A 24,392-nucleotide genomic window follows, 5' to 3' on the forward strand; every position below is an offset into this window, starting at 1 on the left:
TGCCACTATTTCGTCTGGAAAAGTGGTAGAATCAGTAGTCCATCGGACTGCTGATCGGGCTAGTTCTTGTTCATGCATAGTACTTAACTCACCGTAACCGATTCGTGATTTCAGAATGTGATCGGTAGCTTGAAACACTTGTTCTAGAGAACCTTGTTCTGGTGCTGGATGATGGAAAGTTGACTTGTGTTCTAGGCGTAAATGGCGATCTGGAAATCTAGATTTTCCTACATACGCTATTCTGGCGGGATCCTCGTCGTCTACCTCTTCAGTATCAGAGTTACTTTCTTTCTCGCTTACTTGTGCTGCTTTACGCTGTTCGTGTAACTTTATTATTTCTTTACGGATTTTCTTGTACATACTTTCCATAGCACTGATGGTCCTGTGCTTACCCTCGGCTATATTATCACTCCACTTTGTCAGGGTTCTCATTTCGGCTTGATCTTTGGACGGGTAATCTTGTTCTCTTATTAAACAATTAATCAAAAACTTTAGTATCATGAGCTGGATCTCGGCTTTCCTTTGAGACATGACTTCGCCAATGCTTTCTGGATCATCCCCTGTACGGATGAAACGATATATTCTGTCTAGATCTTCTTTCATATTCGGTAGGGTGACTAGATACTCGGCCACCTTTCTTACACGTAATGAATATAAAACCATATTATCCTCGCCTGGGACTGGATCATAGCCGCATTCATTAAGGGCTTTTCTTATCTCTGCTACAGACTGATATCTGGGCGTACGCTGTGACGCTTGTGCATGTAATTCGACTAACGTTAAACGCTTGTGTGGCGGCGGGGTCTGAGGAGGGCCTCCTCCTGCGGCCCCTAAACTAGAGTCGTCAACTGATACTCTTCGTACTAGAGTGGCGGGAAATTGAAATGCGGACTGAACTTGTGTGGCGGGCTGGACCTGGGGGACCGTAGCAGGTACTGCAAGGGGTACCCCGGTGTCTGGAGAAACGGGGAGTGCCTGATTTACAGGGACTGGCGGAGCGCGAACAGGATTTGCATATTCTGGGACTGTGTCGTCCAAATAGGACGAAATGAAAATATCAGCTGCGGTCTGTTTGTGACGTAGCTTGGTCGGAACTAATGGTGGCGGAAAGTTACTGGATGCCTCCGGGGTCGCTTTTGGCAGGCCCTCGGCAAGAAGAGGATACATACCCTTAATAAGAGCATGCCTCTGTCTGTCTGACTGTTCGGTTTTAACTCGTTCACCAATCTCGATTAATTCCCTTTCTTGGGCTCGTTCCAAGGATTCTCTACTTAATTCTGACTTTCTGATTTCTTTTTCGGTTCTTTTATGAGATTCTTTGCGCCATAACTCGATGGCATCTTTCTGTGACTGTCTGGCTTTCTTTTTCCATAATGCTTCTTCTACTCTCATGATGCACTCGGCATCCCATGTGCCTGACACAGGCCATCTATACTTTTCCTCTAACTGTTTGGTATACTCGACCCATAAATCTAGATACAATATGGCGCTTATGCCATGCTTCTGATACATAAAATGACCTGGACTGTCCCTAGGCGGGACAGGAACTGCTGCTTCTAGCAGACCTTTTTTAGTTCTCAACTGACGCAGTTTTGAAAAGAGCGGCATGACTGAACTATAATCTGGACACAATACGATACACAATAAACACGATAACTACTTCACACTCATACCACGACATCAAGATACATGAAGAACATTCAGAATAACAGTTCGAACAGAATACTACCTGGAATACGGAAAACAGAATACATGAATTTTCTCGAGAACAGAACTGACTAGAACAGAAACTAGATGCACTGCTGAAACAGTACGAAACTTACCGGTCTCATACAGAGACACGTCAGGACCCGTATCCACCGGAGTGGACACTTCGTTTGTGGGCTTGTGTACCACCAACCCACGGACCAGAGTCAATTAAATTGACCCTGTCTAGATACTACCCCAGTAATGGTACTCACCGGGCAGTAAGAACGGAAGGCCTCAGACTGGACGGGACTGCTTGGACGCCGGACGGACGAACTTCGGACTTCTGTTACGGGTGGGCCTCCGGATACCTCGGACCTTGGACTCTCGGCTTGGGCTCTGGTCGGGACTCGCCGCGTTCCTCCACCGTCTCGTCTGGATGCTGGACCGCCTCCTCTGTCTCCTCCGTGGGCCTGAGGGATACTTGAAGCAGAAATATCTGCCGGTGCGCAGAAGAGTTCCGTCACGACTGCAGAGGGTCAGGGGGTCGGCGTGGCTTCACCGACGCGTGGGGAAAGGGCAAGTCCCTGTTCGGGCGCCATTATGTGGTAAATAAATAAATAATACCTCTCTTTTTGAATGCATAAATGAATAACAGATAGCTCAATAAATAAGAGTCAAGATTCGAGGTAGTAGGAGTTTTGCAGGTTTAATACAGCATAAAGACAGGGACAGGACAACCTGCACAGGAATAGGATGGCAAGCCCTGGCAGCGCTGCCGGGGTCAGGATCGGAATCGGCGGAAGGAATAACTTTTTAATAACAGTACATGAGCATATATACATAACGCAAACACATAGCATTACATCGCAATAGGCGTAGCAGTGGGTGGAGCAATAGGCGTGACGCGTAGCAGTCGCGAAAGATAAGGGTGAAAAGAGGTGTAACAGGGCGTATACATAGACATGTGATGCAAACGTAACAGAATATGTCATGAATGGGGTGGAAACCATGGAGGGGGCTACCTAAGGAGCCGGGACCTCTAACCTGATGGTGCGCGCAAACTGGCAATGACGTGTTACTAGGAGAAGCTGGGGGCTATGAACTCTGTGCTAGGAGCAGAGACTGAAGTCTGGAGAGTCAGGGCGACATGTACCTAAGCAGTATCTAGTATCTGATGTTTAGAGAACATGTTGATAGAATCCAAATGTTATCGGGGTAAAGGCGAACAGACTCTAAGACTGGAGCATGCATTATTCTACATGTAGTGCGTGATGAAGAATATTAAATGATCATTAAATGCAGTATTTCTCTTACATGGAGACGTAGAGGCTAGAAAATGACGGAAACTATTGATGCGATTCAGTAGCTTTAGGAATGCAGAGAAGGAGGGCTGTACTGATAACTCGAATCATAACATACTCTTGGCAGACTCAGAGGCAGAGGCAGAGCCAGGCTGAACCGGGCACTGCGAGGCAGGAAGTAAGTGAAGGGTCGAGGATACAGGCGGGGGCTGTATCGCTCCTCAGCGAGGCTTCAGGGGACAGGAACTGAATCTGGTGTCCAGGCCCTTTTGAGGCCTAGAAACGGAGATTTTACAATGGAATAACGTGCACACTGAGAAACGTGGCAACGTAGCTTTACATAGGCCTGATATTCGTAGTATTCACGAGAACTGGAAACTGACATACTAGAGATGGACACAACTGTGATTGCGTCTTTAATCAAACATGGGGAATACATATGCATATTAATCATGCACAGATAACATATGATGGAGGACGCGTAGGGACACAGAACATGGCAAAATTTACTTTTCCACACCGATGTGGGCCCTGCAGCTCACTTAACTGCAGATAACTGCGACCTAGCCACGACGTGCCTGGCAGCTCCTAATAGCCCTGTTAGAGGTTGCAGGGGTCCCCTGAAATCACTGCCTGGGTACAGGCCTCTACATCGGTGATCTGGCCGGCACTTCTTTACTGGTGCATCCCAGCAACGGTAAACACCTGGCCGGAGTGCCCCAAGAAAATTGCTTTTAGAGGTTGTTCTGCCCTCGGGGTTTGCTGAGCCACGAGGTAACCCTCCGATCTGAACCTGTGGCTGGCTCACGGTCTTCCCTTTGCCCTTAAATGGCTGCAGCAGGAGTGAAAAAAGACTGCAACCTCAAACACATGTTGTTAAAACCAGCCGTAGGATACGGGGGAGACGTGCCTGCACGAACGCTGGAGGGGCCCCCGACCACGGAGCCATGGATGAGTTGATCACCCACCCCTACCTGGAGTCGCTGTTTGCCTCCCTATGAGAGGATCCTCATTCCTTCAAGAAAGAAATAATACAGGAGTTGAGAGAGACAAGGCGAGACCTGAATGGGCTGGGCGAGAAGGTCTCCATGCCTGAAGACCATGAAAAGAGCAGGGATGAGGAGCTGGAGCAACTCCAACAAGAGATCATCTTATGCCTCAGGGATCAGAACCTGGATCTTCAAGCACACACAGAAGATTTGGTCCCGCAGTTATTATGTTAAAACTGCATTTTGCACAGTTTTTAATCCTAACATCAAGAGACAACCATTAAAAGTATTTTTTCTCTTGATAATTAGTTTTAGCTCACTTTAAACATTCCACATTAGTTTGCACTGCGCTCATCACTTACATACAATACTAACAGCTCTTCATCTGGGGTTTTAGTAGCCCATAGTTAGGGATAACATCAAAAACATCCCAGACCTCCCCCCTCGCAGTGAGGGGGTTGTAGCCTCGGCTGTTCTAGGAGTTACAGTCGGGAAGAGATCCCAGATGTTGAAACATGTCACTTCAGTGAGTGATGGGATTCCGTTCTTTAAGTTAGAACTTCCTTTGTAGTTTACGTTTCTGGTGCACTGTTAGCACACATGCTACTATAGTTGCAGGTGGCGTTCCTAGACCCTCGGACTTTATTGTTTTGTATATGTAGATTGGGGGACATAGTCCGGGTTGGTCTTTAAATTTCCCTCAGACCTTCCCATCCTGGTTTGTATTCTTAGCCGCTCCTACGACCCATTAGTAACTCCATGGACACACAGGAAATGGACCGTTATTATTTTTGATCCAGTTTTTGTTGTTATTGTCTTTTGCGTTTTTGGTTTATTTTGAATTTTCTTGGGTGGACCGACCTAGTAACTGTTGCTGTGAGCCCATGGTGTATGAACTCTCTGGCACAGTCGGCCTTGTTAACAATTCACTCATAGCCCTCAGCCTACACATAAAAACCCTGGGCGTAGCAATCCCCTAGAGTACCCAAAGTCAGACCGACTAAAAACTCTCACTTTAAATGTCAAAGGCCTTAATCACCCCCTGAAGAGGAGCTCTATTCTGTCTTATCTAGAACACTCAGGGGGACATATATGCCTCTTACAAGAGACCCATCTCCTTTCCCGGGATGAACACAGGTTCAGTTCCAACCGTTTTCCACACCAACTATTTTCCTCCCTTCCGAATAAATCAGCGGGGGTAGCTATTCTAATCTACCGACACTTCAAAGGCAGGATGATAGCCAAAATGGCTGAAATACGATGCAGGCTCTTGGCGTATTCCCTACAAGTGGGTGCGGACACCATTACACTAGTCTCTATATACTCACCCAATGAAGGGCAAGAGGCCCTTTTGAAACAAACTGTGTCGAAGATTTTGGGTTCCTCTGACCGCCTAGTGTTAATGGGGGGAGACTTAAACCTTGTCTTTGACAATGTCATGGACCTACCTGCTCAAAGACAGGGGCACACGGGCGCACTCTTTAAAGAGGGTCTGTCTTAACTTAGCAACAGGGGGCTTACTGACCACACACCCGCAGTCCTGAGACTACACATTCTATTCATACGCTAGGTAAACATATGCTAGGCTAGACAGTTTTTTGGGTAGTCGTGACCTGATACCCTGGATACATGAGGTCCCTATTGAACCTCGATCCTGGTCAGACCACGCAGCGGTTGTGATCCATTTAGGCATTCCCAGGCATTGTCCATTCCCCAAAACTTGGCGCATGCGAGACAGCCTCCTGCCCCGTCCCAGGAACGAAGACCAAATCACCAGATCTATCAGAGATTATCTAGACACTAACGACACCCAAGACATAGATGTCTCTATTCTGTGGGCTGCATTGAAGGCCGTAGTCAGGGGTGAATTGATTGCCATCTCCACGGCTGAAAACACGGAACGTAGAGACAAAAGGATACCATTTCTAAACAAGCTGAGGAACTCGAGAGCATACATATACGCACGGAGCCCCCCAGGTGTGGAGGCAGTTGGAAGCAGCTAGAACCCAACTAGCTGGAATAGGGCAGAATACGCAGCTCTCTGCTTAAAACACCAATTTTATGTTGGGGTGACTGTGCAGGCCACCTCCTCGCCAACAGGCTGAGGATCCAGCGGCAAGAACAGTGGGTCCAGGAACTCCTAGACTCTTGGAATCAGGCGCAGACCGAAGATTCCCACATAGCCGAAGCGTTTTGTAACTATGATCAAACACTTTACACGGCACAGAGACTCTGGTCGGAGGACATCTCGTCATACCTCCAGGCAGCACAAACCTCTTCCCTCACCGCGCAGCAAATGGAAGCCCTTGACAGCCTCATCGAGACTGAGGAAGTCATTGCATGTATTGCCCGACTAAAGCCATCTCCGTCTCCTGGAGCACATGGCTTTCCAGCCATTTTTTATTAAACTTTATGCCGATGCTGGTTCCCCTTCTTACCCGCCTCTTCAATGCCCTCGGGTCCTCGACTGCCCTCCCTCTTCTATGAAAATGTCCTCTATTGCTGTGATACCCTAACCAGGCAAGGACAGGACCCATTGCTCTTCGTACAGGCCAATCTCCCTTCTAAATATAGATTTTAAAATATTTTCTGGTATTCTAGTGGCTCGCCTTAATCCCCAACTTCCAGGTCTTATCGACCCAGACCAAGCTCGGATCGTTCCACAATGCCAATGTGGGGATAACACCCGCAGGGTCCTCCACCTCATCGATAAGGCCCAGAGATACAGCCAAGAACGTATGATGCTATCGGTCGACGTGAAAAAAGCGTTCGACAGGGTTCACTGGCCTTACCTCATGGTCACCTTAGTACACTACGTCATGGGGGACAGACTTAGGAAGTGGATAGCTAGCATATACGATGGCCCCTACTCCAGTTATTCGGGTAAAAGGGCATTCCTCCTCCCCATTCACTATGAATAGAGGCACTAGACAGGGCTGCCTGCTATCGCCGCTGCTCTTTGCCCTATATATGGAGCCGATGGCCCAAAGAATTCGATCCCACCCCATAATTAAAAACATCAAGTTTGGCGGTGACTACCACATGATTAGTCTGTACGCAGATGATGTCCTAGCGACGCTCGAAGACCGGGTTTCGTCCTTGCCGGCCTTTCTCAACGAACTCACCACCTTTGGCAAAGTCGCAGGGTTTAAAATAAATATCCACAAATTACAAGCGCTGAATTTAACTATGTCACAAGTGTAATTGACTACTCTCCAGCAAAACTTCTCTCTCAGTGGGCTACGTCATCCATTAAATATCTAGGACTCCAGCTAGCTCCCACGACATCCAAAACGGACTCTAAATTAACACGTATTGACCAAGCAGACAAGCTCTGATTTGGGTCACTGGTGACAACACTCTCTCTCCTGGCTGGAGGATGGCCGCTGTCAAGGTGGCAATCTTATCTAAGATTTTATACCTCTTCCAAGTACTACCACTGGACCCACCTCCGGGCTCCATTTGATCACTTCAGGATGAGATATATCACTTTTTATGGGCAGATAAACATCCCTGTCTTCATAGAGACCTCACATACAGACCACCGTCTGGAAATCGCTCCTATTACAATAGAGGACATGGGTGTTAATTTATGGGTCTCTAATTTTATCTAACTGCTTGTTCTTTCCTATATAACTAGAACAACATGTGTTGCCTGAATACTTTGCCTACCATTCCTGTACTAACCATATCAGGGCTATATGACTGGTAACCATTTTCAAGTACTTTCTATAGAGATGGTATCTCTCTAATCTCTGATTTACATATTTATTGGTGACGCAAGAGTGTGACTACAGATGAGACCCACCCCGAACAGACCATGAGGCATATAGCTAAATAGCTTTAGGTATTTAAGAGTGCCTGCTTTCTTCATTTGATCACTGTATTATCACATGAAACACACTCGGCTGATTGTATATTTCACCTCAGCTTACATATAGTCTACTCACCCAAGCACAGGTCTGTGATTTTTTGTCATTTAGTGATACATATTTTATATTGTTATTCTTTAAAGCGACTGACTTTTTGGTCATTTACTGTGCTAAGTTAAGTCAACTTTGACTCTTTGTTGATCTATTACATGAACAACATTTTTTGCTGCTTTTGTGTTTATCCTAGGTCATCACTTACTATGACACCCGTTGAGAGTAGGTCCTCTCTTTACATCTAAGCTTACCTAGCACTTACTATTTGCAGTGTAGGGGGCATAGACACGGGTCTGATGAATGCCTTAGACTCTCGGCTGAATAGAGGCAGAAACATGTTGGCTTAAATACTGTACAGTGACGCATACAGACCATTATACCTTAGTATGCCTCCTGTATTTACCCTTTGGTAATCTTTTTAACTAACCAGGGATACCTCCAAATTAAAGGATACTTTAGTGGTTTATCCTAAGGTTTTTTAAATTTATGAACTGGACCGAAATCACTGTCCTTAAAGAATAGAGATTTCTAAGAACTCCCTCAGAAAAGCCCCATTCTGAGGTTGAGTCCGCCCTGGTAGTAATATCTCACCAGGGTGAGACGAGGTGGCAAATGATGAAGCATGTAACATTACCTGAGTGAGCCATTCCCGTCCAATTCTTGGAATTGCCTTGAATATAGGTAAAGAACAAATAGCAGCACACAGAGAACCTGTTGGGTCCCTGTCAATGACCTGCCTACCTGTGGATTAAGCAGATAGCAGTTTACTGAGGGTATCACGCCAATTTTTGTGTTTGTTTGAGCTAGTAAGGACAGGCGTGAGCCCCATAACGCACTTCCTTCTCTCCCTCGTGTGATATTATGGGTGGATTGCAGAACAGGGCAATGGGAGAGACTAGACTGCTGGCACAGGAGTGGGGACTCCACGCATAGAATGACAAGGGAAGGGCTCGTGGCACAAAATAGGGTGGGAAAATTGGAGCGGAAAATATTTGTGAAACAGAACGAAGCGGGAGGGAGGAAAGTTGTGGTTCACGGATTAGGGAAGTGGCTGAATTGAGGTCTCAGAACAGAGAGGGCGGGGTCAGACAAAGAATGAGGAAAAGGGGATTAGACGCAGGCAGCAGAAATGAAGTCCGTAGTGAGGTGAGGGGAGCTGTAAGGTATGTTTGGTTAGGAAAGGGTTACTTCACTACATCGGAGTCGGTCGAGGCACTGGTAAATCACTATTAGATATTCATCTGTGCCTTACAAATACAGTGTATTCTGTAGCCCGGACTACAGATCCAATACACCTTGAACGTGATTTGCAGCAATCCCCCCCCTTTCTAGTAATGCGACAAAAAATAGCTCAACCAATGCACCTCAATCCAGAAATGATTATCCACTTCGGTTTCAGTACAGACAATGCAGGTGACTGTCAATGGAGCTCAACACTTCGCTCCATGACCCCTTGCCCTTTTACTCACCTCCCTGTTTAATACAATGTTTGAAGTAGGGGAGTGCCAAAAACTTTGGAATGTCGCCTCAAAACTGCCTCTACTGAAAAAGCTCGACCTCGATCCTAAAGATCCCAATAACTTCCGTCTAATCTCTCACCTCCTGTAACCAGCTAAACTGGTCGAGAAATCAATGAAACCACAACTTAGTGATGTCTAAGCCGAAACCCATGTCCTGGATCCTACTCATTATGGGTTCAGAGAGGGACATAGCACAGAGTCTGCCCTCATTAAATCCACCGAAGAGATTAGAGAAGTTCTGGATAGGGGCGGCAAGGCTGCCCTGATTATGCAAGTTCTGTCAGCGGCCTTTGACACGGTCCATCATGATTTTTTGATAGACTGTTTGTCAACATGTGGGGTCCGTAATGCATGGAAGTTGCTGAAGTCCTTCCCAACTGACAGATCTCAAATTGTGGCGCTGGACGAATTCTGTTGTAAACCCTTCTCCCTGCCCTGCGGAGTACCACAGGGGTCCTCCCTCAGAACGATACTTTTTAACATGTATGTCTCTTTCTTAGTGCCCCTAATTGGCTCCTTTAGTTTTAACCTTACCTCCTACACAGACGACACACAAATTGTGGTGGCTCTGCGTCCTGGACAGGGAGCAGGAATTGACATTTGGTTCCACAACTGTATGGAGGCAGTTGGGAGGTGGATGTCTCAAAATTGTCTAAAACTCAATTCAGGCAAGACTGAGGTCATTTTATTCGGGAAATATCCCAAGTTCTGGATGCATTGGGCACTCGTCCCACACCTACCAGGAAGGCAAAGCACCTGGGAGTGATAGTTGACGATAAGCTCAACTTTGGTGACCAGATAAATGCTGTAGCTTCAAACACCTTCTATACCCTCAAAATGATTAAGAAAATACTACACTTCGTGCCGGTAGACAGTAGGCGGACAGTTATCACAGCACTTACCATGTCTAGGCTAGATTACTGTAAAAGTCTCTATCTGAACATTCAAGAACGCATTATGAACAAGCTCCAACTGTTGCAAAATGCAGCAGCGAGATTGCTCACCAGTACACCAAAATGTATGCCAATTGCTAAGGAAATCAAAAAATTCCACTGGATGCCTGTCAGGAAAAGGATACGTTTTAAAGCTCTGTGCATTGTGTATAAGGCACTGCAGGGCCCGGGCCCAGACTACCTCAAGCAGCAGCTGCAGTGGTACCAGCCCAAAAGAACACTTCGCTCCCTGGGGGCAAAGCTGGTATCAGTACCGCCCATAAAAAGAGTCTCATGGGTTGGGAGAAGCTTCATTGCTGGTGCTGCAAGGGCCTGGAACGATCTCCCCTTCCACTTGAGAAATACCACCAATCTCCTAACATTCAGGAAACAACTGAAAACATGGCTCTTTCACCTGCAAATGTGCCTCCACCTCAATGCCTAGAGGAAAGCAGCTAGTGCCAGGACACCCTTGGTTAACCGTTCGCGCTTTAGAAATGCCCTTAACATAACATAACTTAACTACAGAACCCCAACTATACCACCAGAGATCACACATAGCTTTATCAGCCCACCACAGCACAAAAACCACTGCTCACATTTACCAAAACACCTCAGAGCACAGCGAACTTTAACATTCTACAGCACACACACGAAAACAGAACACAAACTCCACAGGATGCCATAACATACTGCAGCACCGCACAGCAGAATATGGAACACCACAGGACACACTGCTAAACCACAGCACCTCACAAGAGAGCACTTCATAGCACACCATAGCATACCACAGCACACTCAGGGTGCCACATATCACCAAAGCGCCACAACCAATGGTCGAAGAGCATTATAAAAAGCATGGGAACTCTGATGCTGATTGCAGGGGCGGGGTCAGTGAGTGCAGGGCGTGGTCAAAGGCGTGGCTAAAAACACAAAAATATTCTGCTATTTTTTCAGTCTTTCCCCTGCAGATAAAAATATAAAAATAACACACAGCTTAAATGAAAATTAAATACAAATTATGTTAAACAGTGAGAGCTATCATACATTATGAAACATCTACTGGTCAATGCACTGCCACCAGAGAGCCACAGAATTGAATCCTGATTTGTGCAGTGGGGAATAGTGACTTGTGTAGGTTTAGCGCTACGAGGTCCCCGTGTGACAGAAAGCCCTGTTAGCACGTAAGTCATTATTTTACACTTTCATTAAACACAGTATAAGATAGTCTGCTACAAAATGCGCAGAAAGGTTAAAGATAAAATGTGTTTCCAAATTATAGATTTTTTTGCAGACTGTACGTAGTGCACATTTTTTTAACTATTTTAAAAGCACACACCTCATAGAGTAGCTCTCTTACAATACCTTTTAAAAATAATAACTCTGTATCATCAGGAAGTGTCAAGTGATTCCATCAATTAAGGCCAATACCATCTTTTGAACAGCCTTTACATTAGCAGGTCGAACCGTATGCACGTTTACAAGCCTTTCAGGCAGCAGGCAGCAGCACCGAGGCAAGACTTGTTAAGTTCTCTGCCCCCTCCCTCGGTGTAACAGAACAGGAGTCTGAAGACTCCCTGTGGCTTACACTTCAGCTGAAGCATTTTAGCTCTCGGGATTTACCGTCCGACCCCCCTCACTTCGACCGCTCACTATATAACATGACATACCACAGCACCTCCGGAATAACGGTTCTTGACTAACTCGGGAAATCACTGATACCCAGATGGAAGCTAGTGTGCTTTTGTTTTTTACTAGTCTAGGGTGTTCTATATGTTTCTACCGGGCATGAACCTCCAACCAAGATATGAGTACCTCGGGAATCCTTTGTAAATCTTGCACTCCATTTCCAGAAGATGTTATGCAGAATTTCGGGAAAGCCCTAATCCAAAAAGTAATTAAAAATGCAATTCTTTTGATCCTTTGTGAAGCTTAGAATCTGTGTATCGTATTTTTTGTAATACCTTCACTTTCTTTAATGTTTACTTTGCACTGCATTTTGCGATTAAACCCCTCTTTTTACCAGCTCTCTTTTTTCCTTGCTTTCTCGTTCTTGTCCCTGTAGTTTGCTCCCCTTCTCCCATGTTTCCCTTTCCTTCAACGTTTAGTTCTCACCCCCACGCCTCCCCCATCCTTCCCTTTACCTTGGTAGGTCCATTCCACGGTATGCCCGCTGCCTGGCGGTACCAGCTGTACGAGGTGCAGCAGCAGTAACAGGGCTTCCAGTTGCAGGTGTCTCGTTGACGCCATGATGCTGTGCCGAGCCCGAATCCAAATAACAAGGGAAAACAAACTACCTGGGCAATAAGACTTTCGCAGCCCTCCGAGCCGGCCAATGAGGACGAAGCCCCTCTCTTGCGCCCCACGGCCGGCCTTCTCTCCCGCCTCTCGCCCTCTGCCAGCAGCAGGCCTGGAGTGACCCGTTTCACGCTTAGACCCAGAGGCTTGCGGCCTATCGATCTGATAAGAGCGCCCCCTCTCCCGCCTCCGGGGGCCCTCTCTTGCCTCACTCCCGGGGACCTTCAACGAACTGACCCTTGGACTGAGCGCGCCTGTGGAGCTCAGTCTATTGACCAGCCCAGAGAGTGCCCCTGCGGTGGTTAAATCATCGACCTTGTTGAGAGGCACATGGGGCCCGCACTTTAAACTCAGCCAGGAAAGCTTGAGACAACTAGGCCCAAATCCAATGTGTACGCAGGCTACGTCATGCCCCGGGGCGGGCCATGCGTCCCTCCACTTAAAAAGATCAATCTGGCCCTCTTCTGCTTCCACCTTTCACCCCGTTTCCAAGGCCTGCGAATGATAGAGACCCCACCGGCTGCCTTTAACCCCATTAGTCTCACAGGACCATCTCCTCTACCATCTTCCGGCCAGAATGTTCCTTTGTGTGAGGTCAGCATCCTGAGGAAAGGGCAGCGTCCTGATTGGTCAACCGAGTCTCTCTGAGAAGTGTCATTCTCTGGATGCCATTTGGGTAACGGTTGTGCCCTGGAATTGGCTGGAACAAGATTCCAGTTATTGATTGCTATATAGTGGGGGCCACCGAGACAACAGTGTCTCTATAACTCCAGCTGGTCCATACCGTGCAGTGGGAGTCACTGATACACCATTGTCTGACTGTGCCCCCACTATCTGCTCTGTATGTGATCTCAGTCAATGTCGTACTGTGACTGCCCTCTGCAGGTCACTCTCATACCAGCACTTGTCTCCTCCAGTATTTCAACAAATGCCACGTGAACCGCTGCTTGCCTAATCCAGAGGCCGAAGTTCATAAAAAAAAAGGTGTGGTTGTAATGCTTGTTTCATTTATTATTGTGTCAGCCTGCCATAGGACGCACAATATACTTATCACAATATACACACTTCTGACATTTAATAACATACTTCAATAATTAAAAAGTCGCATTTACAATCAAACATACTGATGTATAGCAGACAGCTGAATAAAATACTAATACTTTTTTAAAAATTCATTAATTGGGGCTGACAAATATTGTATAGGTAATTACATATCACCATAACAGGTTAATAGCTAATAAAGTGCTTTTCAAGATGGCCCTGTTACTATAAAAGTGCTAGTTCCTTGGCCAATGACCAGCTCTGAAACGTTCGTTGTTGTAAATACAGATTATTACAGCCAGCTAGAAATACATCAGTTGCTAGGCAGCATAGATGATTTTAGATATGATTTGATTGATATATTTGTAGAGCGCGGCGAATGCCCAGGGGCGTTTTGGCACTACAAACTGTAGATTTGAACGGTACTGGCGGGATATCCAGGAAGAATCAGTTGTTAAAGAGCCAGGTTTTTAAATGGCTTTCTGAAGGACAAAAGTAATGAGCTGCTCTTTATGGAGATAGGAAGCTGGTTCCAGATCTTAACTGTCCCAAACAGAAAACTTCTGCCACCCCAGAGGGCCTTCTTAAGGTGTCTCCAAAAGTTTTGCATGGGCAGAATTTAGGCTTCTGGCCGGAGCATACCATTTCAGCTGCGTCCTCAAAAATGAGGCCCTGAGCCATTTAAAGCTTTGAAGGCCAGACATTGGGCAACCAAAACAGACTGGCTCACTGTTAAAGTGAGTCCCAAAGTGGCCCTGGCAATATAAAAAGTGCTTGTGCATAGCCATCAACCCGCTCTCAGATGTTGATATCTATAAAAATAGGTTAATTACCTAGTCAAAAGAATATCTGGTTTGAAAATCACAAAAATATTTTAAAGAATTCATTCAAACTAGAGTGCGTCAATCAAATGACCCCTCAGCATTCCACAACAAATATAGGTAGCTCTAAACCAGTCAGAGATCTGTGCAGGTAAAATAACTAAGTAAGAAAATATTTCTTACAATAACAGTGTTAATGCAGTTGTCTAGCTACTCTCTAAGCCAGTGGTTCCCAAACTGGGGTCCCTGGACCCCTAGGGGTCCGTGACACATTCCCAGGGGATCCACAGGCAGCAGTTTTAAAAGCACTGCAAAGTTACTTGTATAATCAGCAGGTTTCAAAGCAACAATAAAAGTGTCAAGATAACTCGGGTGATTAATGTACCTGCTGGAGAGAGATGGGAGTTTTGTATAGTGGCAGCTTTGACTCCTCTAAGGAAGGGCAGAGTTTTAACATGCCTCTCTGCAAAGAAGGTATACCATGCATTTACAAAAACAATATTTTATGTGCATGGATCAGTGGGTTACTGCTTTTGTCACAGAGCTTCTGTTGTTACTGTACAGTTCATAAGTTACAATCGTAAACTAGCACAGTGTGCTATGAACTGCCATCAAAGAGCTGCATTCAAACAGCATGGTACAAGTTAGTAAGTCATGTTTTCTCCAGCCTTTAATTATACTCATGCTGCTAATAAAGGTTTATTTGGATAGAAATACATTCTTATTATTAACGTCACTGCTAACCACTGTGTTATGTTCTGAATCCTGAGTTTGTGCTGCTCCAGACCAAGCACTGTTAAAAAATGCCTATCAGTAGTCTAAGCAATATATATGCATGAAGAGACTTGATTAATGATCTGATCACAGTCAGTTTACATACACGTGAGGCCATCCTTACAATTTCTCATCGCATAAGCAATAAAAAGTGAGCAGAGATATTCTCTTCTAGCTTTTAACGTAAAAGTACAAAGCAACATAACGTGCATTACAGACTCTGCAACTCCCTTCCCGCAAAATCACATCCCCAAGTAGATTAATTGCTCCCACCCTTTTTAGGTCTCGTCTGCGAAAAGCGCGCGAAAAGCGCGCGAAAGCGCGCTCTCGCTGAGAGAACTATAGTCGTCGGCTCAGCCGACAACGAGTGGAGACAAGAGCTGGCCACGCGCACCATTAAGAAGCATGGCAGAGTCGGATTCTGACACGCGCCTTGGGATTGGGTCGCACGCGTGTGTTTCTGCCGTAGAGAGCTTTCGACGCACGGCTTGTCTTTCCTTGCCCTCTCTCTCACCTCGCTCCTTCACCCCACTCTCTCTGGTGAACCCCTCCCTCCTCCCTTCCAAACATTCATGAGACTCCCAAAGCTTGCAAGATCTCTGCCTTGATTGAAAGGCAGTTAGTGGGATACGGATGTTGCTCCCAGACGTGAAAGAGCGACATGATTTTCTACAGAACACGCAGCAAGGCAAACCTTGTTTGGCGAGTGACGGCTCAGTTACGTATTTACTGCCACCAGTGCGACTGACTTCGGAGTCTGCTGACAGCTGCGTGCAACTCGAATGTGACCAGCATCTGGCAGTGAAAACACGCTGCCCTGGGCATTGCGCAAGATGGAGGCTCCGCTGAGGTGCTTCTCGTGTGATGCACCTCTTCACAACAGACGCAACGTTTTCCCCTCGTAATTGCCAGTGTGAAAAGAGCCCCGGGCCGAGAGTGAGCTCTCTCGCTCTGTCTTGGTGTCTGCGCAGTGGATAAACAGGAGACTGCTTGCGCCGGCGTGAATATTTTCCTACCTCAGTCTCCGCATTTCCACCGTGACTTCCCGCCACTGTCTCAGAAGAGACTGAGAACCGAACTGTAGCGTCCCCCCTCTGATTCTCTTTTAGTGCATTGGAATCCCACTGCCCCGTTCTTACAGAAATAGTGACTGTCCGTTTTGGCACATATTTATTGTGGGCTTTCATATGTTCTTGTGGCAATCACATTTTCCTCCCGCCCAAACAGCATTCAGCAAGGGCAGTGGGTCAGCCCACTTCTGCTATCGGCTAACGTCAGAGTACAGTGATGGCATTCTGTTATTTCACAAAGATCACATCCACACACAAAGCAGTTCCCTTCAGTTCTGCTGAATACTACGGTCACGTGTGCTTTTTCAGACTAAAACTAAAGTTTTTACTTTCAGTCAATTTTTTTTAATGCTAAAATTACCAGGGCCAGTCAGCTTCCTCAGGAACAACGCTTTGGCAAAAAAACACAACAAAACTAGTATTGATAAAGCCAAAAAGCAGCCAATGCCAGACCTATAGGCTTTGTCAATGCGTGTCCTGCTTGGTGTATTGTGCGATCCTGGTCAAATTAGGTCATGCCTCTGTGTGTCAGTTCCCTTACCTACAGTTTGCAGGGCTATATGAATACTTTGAAAAGGAGTGTAGGGTGCAAGTCTCAAGGAATGGAAAGACAGTTCTCTCTTTCTCCCTCGTCTTTCATACCGGAGCCCGACATCACCTGATCTGCTGTTTGGACTCTTCCTGTCCGTGACACTGACACTATCAGCAGGGGCGTGAGCTAGATAGATGGGGTATGGGGTGGAGGGATTGAAGCTTAGAACGGGGCTAGACACGGGGGAGCGCGTGACGCCCTGAGCAGTGGGTCTGTGGAATGGCGTGAGTGGAGGGGGAGCCCAGGACGGCTTTTAAGTTGTGCTAAGTTTAGGGAGATTGGCAGGGGGCCTACCCTTAGCTCCAATGGAATGGCCATTAGAGGTAACCCCAGGCCCCGTACCCACACCCATGTTGTCCCTCCTGTCTCCTGGGCCGATTTACGGCTCGCAGGCTGACCTGGCCAGGCAGGGACAGGCAGACAGGCCACTTCATCATGCCAGGTGGCCTGATGGCTTCCCCTAGTCAGTGGGGGAGCACCCCTTGAGAGAGCAGAGCTAAGGCCATACATCTCTCCTCTTGGGATGGTCTGTAAACATCCGTGGTGGTGATGTCCTGCAGATGCTGTCTGACCAACTCCAGCGGACACGTCACACCACATCCCAGGCCCGGGCTCTCCCAGTGCTGCCACTCACGGGCACTCCCCCCCCGTCATGAACAAGGGGACAGCAGATGGTTTCTTGAGCAGGGCTGACACAGTATGTACCTTTGTATCCATTAATGCAACCATTTTTTCCCCCAACGACCGTCCCCAAAAGGCATAAAAAGTGCAATAACAACGTTCTTCTTAGAAATGTTTTTATGCTTTGCTGACAGTGGCGTTGCTATCTATGGTACAGCAAGTGCAGTGACACCGGGGCCCAGTGTAGTTAAGGGCACACTGGGGAGAGGATGTGGCCTAACAAGCTAAGGCGGTGGAGCTCAAATCTGGGGAACCGGGTTCGAGCCTCGACAATGACGCTCATCATCCTGTGATTCTGGACAAATCATTCAATCTCCCCGCGCCTAACAAAAACAAGCACGTTTTAGTGCGCTGCACCTCTTGACAACTAACGCCGTGTTTTACCCTCGTTCCCAGGTGCCAAAATCTAAATGTTGCCGTTTTTACCTAAACAAACGCCACCTGTAAACATGATTCAAGGGAAATAAACCAGTGGAGTTTGAATAATGGCAGTATCCTAGCTTGGTGTAAACTCCTTCGCGAGTCACAATGAAGCAGGAGTATCTTGGTACCCTTCTTTACACTGCATTCTCTGTAAACATATGTATCCGTGTGCACGTTTTCACCAGGAGAGCCCTCGGCGAGGGCCTCTCACAGTGCACGATAAGTGAAAGCCCTGTACAGGAGTAGTGAACAGGCTCAGCTTCATTCACAGTGGAGAAGTGTGGCTCACTGGTTAGAGGAGGCAGACCTGGAAGCAGAGGTCAGCCCGGGACCAGGGTTCAATTCCCGGCTCGGCGGGGTCTTGAGTCCTAAAATGTTCATGGACTCGACAATTCTCGCTCCGGTGCCTACTCGATTCACGGGTTCACACTCTGCGACTCTGGGCAATAGCTTGCTTAATCTCCACAACGGCCCCTCGCGGCGGGATGCCTGGCTTTCACCTTGCGGATACCCTGCCGGGGTTATCTCACAGGGGAATACCAGGACGGGTTCCCTAAGCAAGCGCTTAGAAACCGCTCGGTGATTTGCGCTATATAAATTCCTGTACATTTACATTTACATTTACAAACAATTTTTATATACCAATTGCAAATACATTTTTTTTTTTATGCAAAGCATTGTCATTTACAATGCCAGTAACTCAAACTTTAATGCTGCGAGACCTATTGCATTGCAAATGCTTGTTCCATGAGCTGGTGTATTGCTTCACAGGCAGAGTACCAAGCCTGAAATTAATATACAATGATCTTTTGAAAGGGGGATTTAGTTTGCCCAAATATGGTTCAAAAATAGGAGAGGGCGTGAGTGTCCAGAGCAGGTCTATCTTCCGCCCGACAGATTAACAACTGGCAATCAGCACACCCTATGGTTTGCAAAGTATTAGCCACATGACTAAACCAGGGTAATTTAACTAAAGGTATGGGAACTGTGACATGGTGGGCAATGGGAGCGTGATGAGTGAGCGTCGGGGGTGGGGTCAAAGGCGTGGCTAAAAAAAGAAACTATTCTGTATGTTTTCATATAAAATAACACAGCTTAAATTAAAAATAAATGCAAATTAAGATAATCTAAAGGAAATACTCTATCGTACTTTATGAAGTCTCTATTAGTTAATGCACTGCAGAGGTCTGTCTGTAACCACAAAGCCACAGAATCGAATCCTGGTTGGTGCAATGGAGAATAATGACTTGTGTATGTTTAGTGCTAAGAGGTCCTGGGACAGAAAGCACTGTGAAAATGTAAGTCATTATTTAAGACTTGCATTACGCACAGTATAAGGTAGGGTGAAACAAAATGAGCAAAACGGTTTAAGATACAAAAGCGTTTCCAAAATGTAGATTTTTAGTAATACTCAGACTGCACATAATGCCATTTTACAGCGCAGCTGGTAACTCCAACCAAAAAGAATGAATCTGTCACCAGGACGCTTCAAGCAACTACATCAATCAAAGCCAATACTGGCTTCTGAGCAGCCTTTACACTTGCAAATTGATCAGTTGTGCACATTTACATTTCTTGAAGGAGCCCTGGCAAGACGGCTTGTTTAGCTGTCTGCCTTTCCCTCGGGTTCCCAACACAGGAGACCCCCTCCGAGCTGAAGCATTTCAGCTCCTGGAACTAACCATCCACTAACCGCCCTGGGACGGTTATCTTTTCGCAACAAGTAAGGGGACTGTTTTTCTCAAATTAAAAAGTATGGGTACATTGTGCCCTTCCGATCCCGCCCACTTCGACAACTGGCCTAATCCATTAAGGACCTCAGCATATGCTATAGTATAGTTTCACCCCATGGGGCTTTATTAAACAACCCACGTTATCTCCCCCGGTAATTTGAGCCGCGAAGCACCTATCTATTGGTATTCTCATAGCAAGAAGGCATACAGGGGCCCGGCTCGACCACTCTTCACCATGAATCTTCTAAAATAATTGGGCCCAAATTAAAAATTAATTCTCGGAACAGTGACAGTGCCAAGTCACCTGTACTGCTCTCTACTTTTTATGTTCTATACGACAGACATAGTACAGCAGCCTGGGGAGAGTGAACAGGTGGCAGTAAGGGGAGAGAGCAGGAGTGGCAGAGGGGAGAGTGAAAGGCAGGCCGCAGGGGAGAGTGAAGGGGTGGCAGTAGAGGAGAGTGAAGGGGTGGCCGCAGGGGAGAGTGAAGGGGTGGCAGAGGGGAGAGTGAAAGGCTGGCCGCAGGGGAGAGTGAAGGGGTGGCAGAGGGGAGAGTGAAAGGCTGGCCGCAGGGGAGAGTGAAGGGGTGGCAGTAGAGGAGAGTGAAGGGGTGGCCACAGGGGAGAGTGAAGGGGTGGCAGCAGGGGAGAGTGAAGGGGTGGCAGCAGGGGAGAGTGAAAGGCTGGCCGCAGGGGAGAGTGAAGGGGTGGAAGTAAGGGGATAGTGAAGGGGTGGCAGAAGGGAGAGTGAAGGGGTGGCAGTAAGGGGAGAGTGAAGGGGTGGCAGCAGAGGAGAGTAAAGGGGTGGCAGTAAGGGGAGAGTGAAGGGGTGGCAGCAGAGGAGAGTGAAGGGGTGGCAGTAAGGGGAGAGTGAAGGGGTGTCTGTAAGGGGAGAGTGAAGGGGTGGCAGTAAGGGGAGAGTGAAGGGGTGGCAGAAGGGGAGAGTGAATGGGTGGCAGCAGACGAGAGTGAAGGGGTGGCAGAAGGGGAGAGTGAAGGGGTGGCAGTAAGGGGAGAGTGAAGGGGTGGCAGAGGGGAGAGTGAAAGGCTACCCGCAGGGAGTGAAGGGGTGGCAGAAGAGGAGAGTGAAGGGGTGGCAGAAGGGGAGAGTGAAGGGGTGGCAGCAGAGGAGAGTGAAGGGGTGTCTGTAAGGGGAGAGTGAAGGGGTGGCAGAAGGTGAGAGTAAAGGGGTGTCTTTAAGGGGCGAGTGAAGGGGTGGCAGCAGGGGAGAGAGAAGGGGTGGCAGAAGGGGAGAGTGAAGGGGTGGCAGCAGAGGAGAGTGAAGGGGTGGCAGAAGGGGAGAGTGAAGGGGTGTCTGTAAGGGGAGAGTGAAGGGGTGGCAGAAGGGGAGAGTGAACAGGTGGCAGTAAAGGGAGAGTGAAGGGGTGGCAGAAGGGGAGAGTGAAGGGGTGGCAGCAGGGGAGAATGAAGGGGTGGCAGAAGAGGAGAGTGAAGGGGTGGCAGCAGAGGAGAGTGAAGGGGTGACAGAAGGGGAGAGTGAAGGGGTGGCAGTAAGGGGAGAGTGAAGGGGTGGCAGTAAGGGGGGAGTGAAGGAGTGGCAGAGGGGAGAGTGAAAGGCTACCCGCAGGGAGTGAAGGGGTGGCAGTAAGGGGAGAGTGAAGGAGTGGCAGTAAGGGGAGAGTGAAGGGGTGGCAGTAAGTTGAGAGTGAAGGAGTGGCAGAGGGGAGAGTGAAAGGCTGGTCGCAGGGAGTGAAGGGGTAGCAGTAAGGGGAGAGTGAAGGGGTGTCTGTAAGGGGAGAGTGAAGAGGTGTATGTAAGGGGAGAGTGAAGGGGTGGCAGAAGGGGAGAGTAAAGGGGTGGCAGAAGGGGAGAGTGAAGGGGTAGCAGCAGAGGAGAGTGAAGGGGTGGCAGTAAGTGGAGAGTGAAGGGGTGGCAGAAGGGGAGAGTGAAGGGGTGGCAGCAGAGGAGAGTGAAGGGGTGGCAGTAAGGGGAGAGTGAAGGGGTAGCAGAAGGGGAGGGGGAAGGGGTGGCAGCAGAGGAGAGTGAAGGGGTGGCAGTAAGGGGAGAGTGAAGGGGTGGCAGAAGGGGAGAGTGAAGGGGTGGCAGAAGGGGAGAGTGAAGGGGTGGCAGAAGGGAAGAGTGAAGGGGTGGCAGCAGAGGAGAGTGAAGGGATGGCAGTAAGGGGAGAGTGAAGGGGTGGCAGAAGGGGAGGGTGAAGGGGTGGCAGGAGAGGAGAGGGAAGGGGTGGCAGTAAGGGGAGAGTGAAGGGGTGTCTGTAAGGGGAGAGTGAAGGGGTGGCAGTAAGGGGAGAGTGAAGGGGTGGCAGCAGAGGAGAGTGAAGGGGTGGCAGCAGAGGAGAGTGAAGGGGTGGCAGTAAGGGGAGAGTGAAGGGGTGGCAGTAAGGGGAGAGTGAAGGAGTGGCAGAAGGGAGAGTGAAAGGCTGGCCGCAGGGAGTGAAGGGGTGGCAGTAAGGGGAGAGTGAAGGGGTGTCTGTAAGGGGAGAGTGAAGAGGTGTATGTAAGGGGAGAGTGAAGGGGTGGCAGAAGGGGAGAGTGAAGGAGTGGCGGAAGGGGAGAGTGAAGGGGTGGCAGCAGAGGAGAGTGAAGGGGTGGCAGTAAAGGGAGAGTGAAGGGGTGGCAGCAGGGGAGAGTGAAGGGGTGGCAGCAGGGGAGAATGAAAGGGTGGCAGTAAGGGGGAGTGAAGGGGTGGCAGTAAATGGAGAGTGAAGGGCTGGCAGTAAAGGGAGAGTGAAGAGGTGGCAGTAAGGGGAGAGTGAAGGGGTGGCAGAAGGGGAGAGTGAAGGGGTGGCAGCAAAGGAGAGTGAAGGGGTGGCAGTAAGGGGAGAGTGAAGGGGTGGCAGAAGGGGAGAGTGAAGGGGTGTCTGCAAGGGGAGGGTGAAGGGGTGGCAGAAGGGGGGAGTGAAGGGGTGGCAGCAGAGGAGAGTGAAGGGGTGGCAGTAAGGGGAGAGTGAAGGGGTGGCAGAAGGGGAGAGTGAAGGGGTGTCTGTAAGGGGAGAGTGAAGGGGTGGCAGAAGGGGAGAGTGAAGGGGTGGCAGAAGGGGAGAGTGAAGGGGTGGCAGCAGAGGAGAGTGAAGGGGTGGCAGTAAGGGGAGAGTGAAGGGGTGGCAGAAGGGGAGAGTGAAGGGGTGGTAGCAGAGGAGAGTGAAGGGGTGGCAGTAAGGGGAGAGTGAAGGGGTGGTAGAAGGGGGAGAGTGAAGGGGTGTCTGTAAGGGGAGAGTGAAGGGGTGGCAGAAGGGGAGAGTGAAGGGGTGGCAGCAGAGGAGAGTGAAGGGGTGGCAGAAGGGGAGAGTGAAGGGGTGGCAGCAGAGGAGAGTGAAGGGGTGGCAGAAGGGGAGAGTGAAAGGGTGTCTGTAAGGAGAGAGTGAAGAGGTGTATGTAAGGGGAGAGTGAAGGGGTGGCAGAAGGGGAGAGTGCAGGGGTGGTAGCAGAGGAAAGTGAAGGGGTGGCAGTAAGGGGAGAGTGAAGGGGTGTCTGTAAGGAGAGAGTGAAGAGGTGTCTGTAAGGGGAGAGTGAAGGGGTGGCAGAAGGGTAGAGTGAAGGGGTGGTAGCAGAGGAGAGTGAAGGGGTGGCAGTAAGGGGAGAGTGAAGGGGTGGCAGCAGAGGAGAGTGAAGGGGTGACAGTAAGGGGAGAGTGAAGGGGTGGCAGAAGGGGAGAGTGAAGGGGTGGCAGCAGAGGAGAGTGAAGGGGTGGCAGAAGGGGAGAGTGAAGGGGTGGCAGAAGGGGAGAGTGAAGGGGTGTCTGTAAGGGGAGAGTGAAGGGGTGGCAGCAGAGGAGGGTGAAGGGGTGGCAGAAGGGGAGAGTGAAGGGGTGGCAGAAGGGGAGAGTGAAGGGGTGGCAGCAGAGGAGAGTGAAGGGGTGACAGTAAGGGGAGAGTGAAGGGGTGGCAGAAGGGGAGAGTGAAGGGGTGGCAGCAGAGGAGAGTGAAGGGGTGGCAGAAGGGGAGAGTGAAGGGGTGGCAGAAGGGGAGAGTGAAGGGGTGTCTGTAAGGGGAGACTGAAGGGGTGGCAGTAAAGGGAGAGTGAAAGGGTGGCAGTAAAGGGAGAGTGAAGGGGTGGCAGAAGGGGAGAGTGAAGGGGTGGCAGCAGGGGAGAATGATGGGGTGGCAGTAAGGGGGGGTGAAGGGGTGGCAGCAGAGGAGAGTGAAGGGGTGGCAGCAGAGGAGAGTGAAGGGGTGGCAGTAAGGGGAGAGTGAAGGGGTGGCAGTAAGGGGAGAGTGAAGGAGTGGCAGAAGGGAGAGTGAAAGGCTGGCTGCAGGGAGTGAAGGGGTGGCAGTAAGGGGAGAGTGAAGGGGTGTCTGTAAGGGGAGAGTGAAGAGGTGTATGTAAGGGGAGAGTGAAGGGGTGGCAGAAGGGGAGAGTGAAGGAGTGGCGGAAGGGGAGAGTGAAGGGGTGGCAGCAGAGGAGAGTGAAGGGGTGGCAGAAGGGGAGAGTGAAGGGGTGGCAGAAGGGGAGAGTGAAGGGGTGGCAGAAGGGGAGAGTGAAGGGGTGGCAGCAGAGGAGAGTGAAGGGGTGGCAGAAGGGGAGAGTGAAGGGGTGTTAGAAAGGCGACCCCGGGGGAGGCAGAAGAGGTCTGACTGACCACCCCTAGGTCCGCCTCTCCTTCGAGAAGTAGCCGAGCGTT

General features: G+C 48.9%; 1 protein-coding gene across 1 annotated transcript in view; it reads right to left on the reverse strand.

The window, feature by feature from the left end:
• The window catches only part of CA6 (carbonic anhydrase 6), a 95,454-nt gene extending 82,536 nt beyond the window's left edge, over positions 1-12,918 (reverse strand). Inside the window, exon 1 of the mRNA XM_078642308.1 lies at positions 12,502-12,918. Within this exon, the coding sequence (XP_078498434.1) occupies positions 12,502-12,607 (106 nt within the window). The 5' untranslated portion in view covers positions 12,608-12,918. The remainder of the gene's footprint in view (positions 1-12,501) is intronic.
• Between the last annotated feature and the right edge of the window lie 11,474 nt (positions 12,919-24,392).

This window comes from Lissotriton helveticus, chromosome 5_1, assembly GCF_964261635.1.
Source record: "Lissotriton helveticus chromosome 5_1, aLisHel1.1, whole genome shotgun sequence".
In the NCBI taxonomy this organism is placed as follows: domain Eukaryota; kingdom Metazoa; phylum Chordata; class Amphibia; order Caudata; family Salamandridae; genus Lissotriton; species Lissotriton helveticus.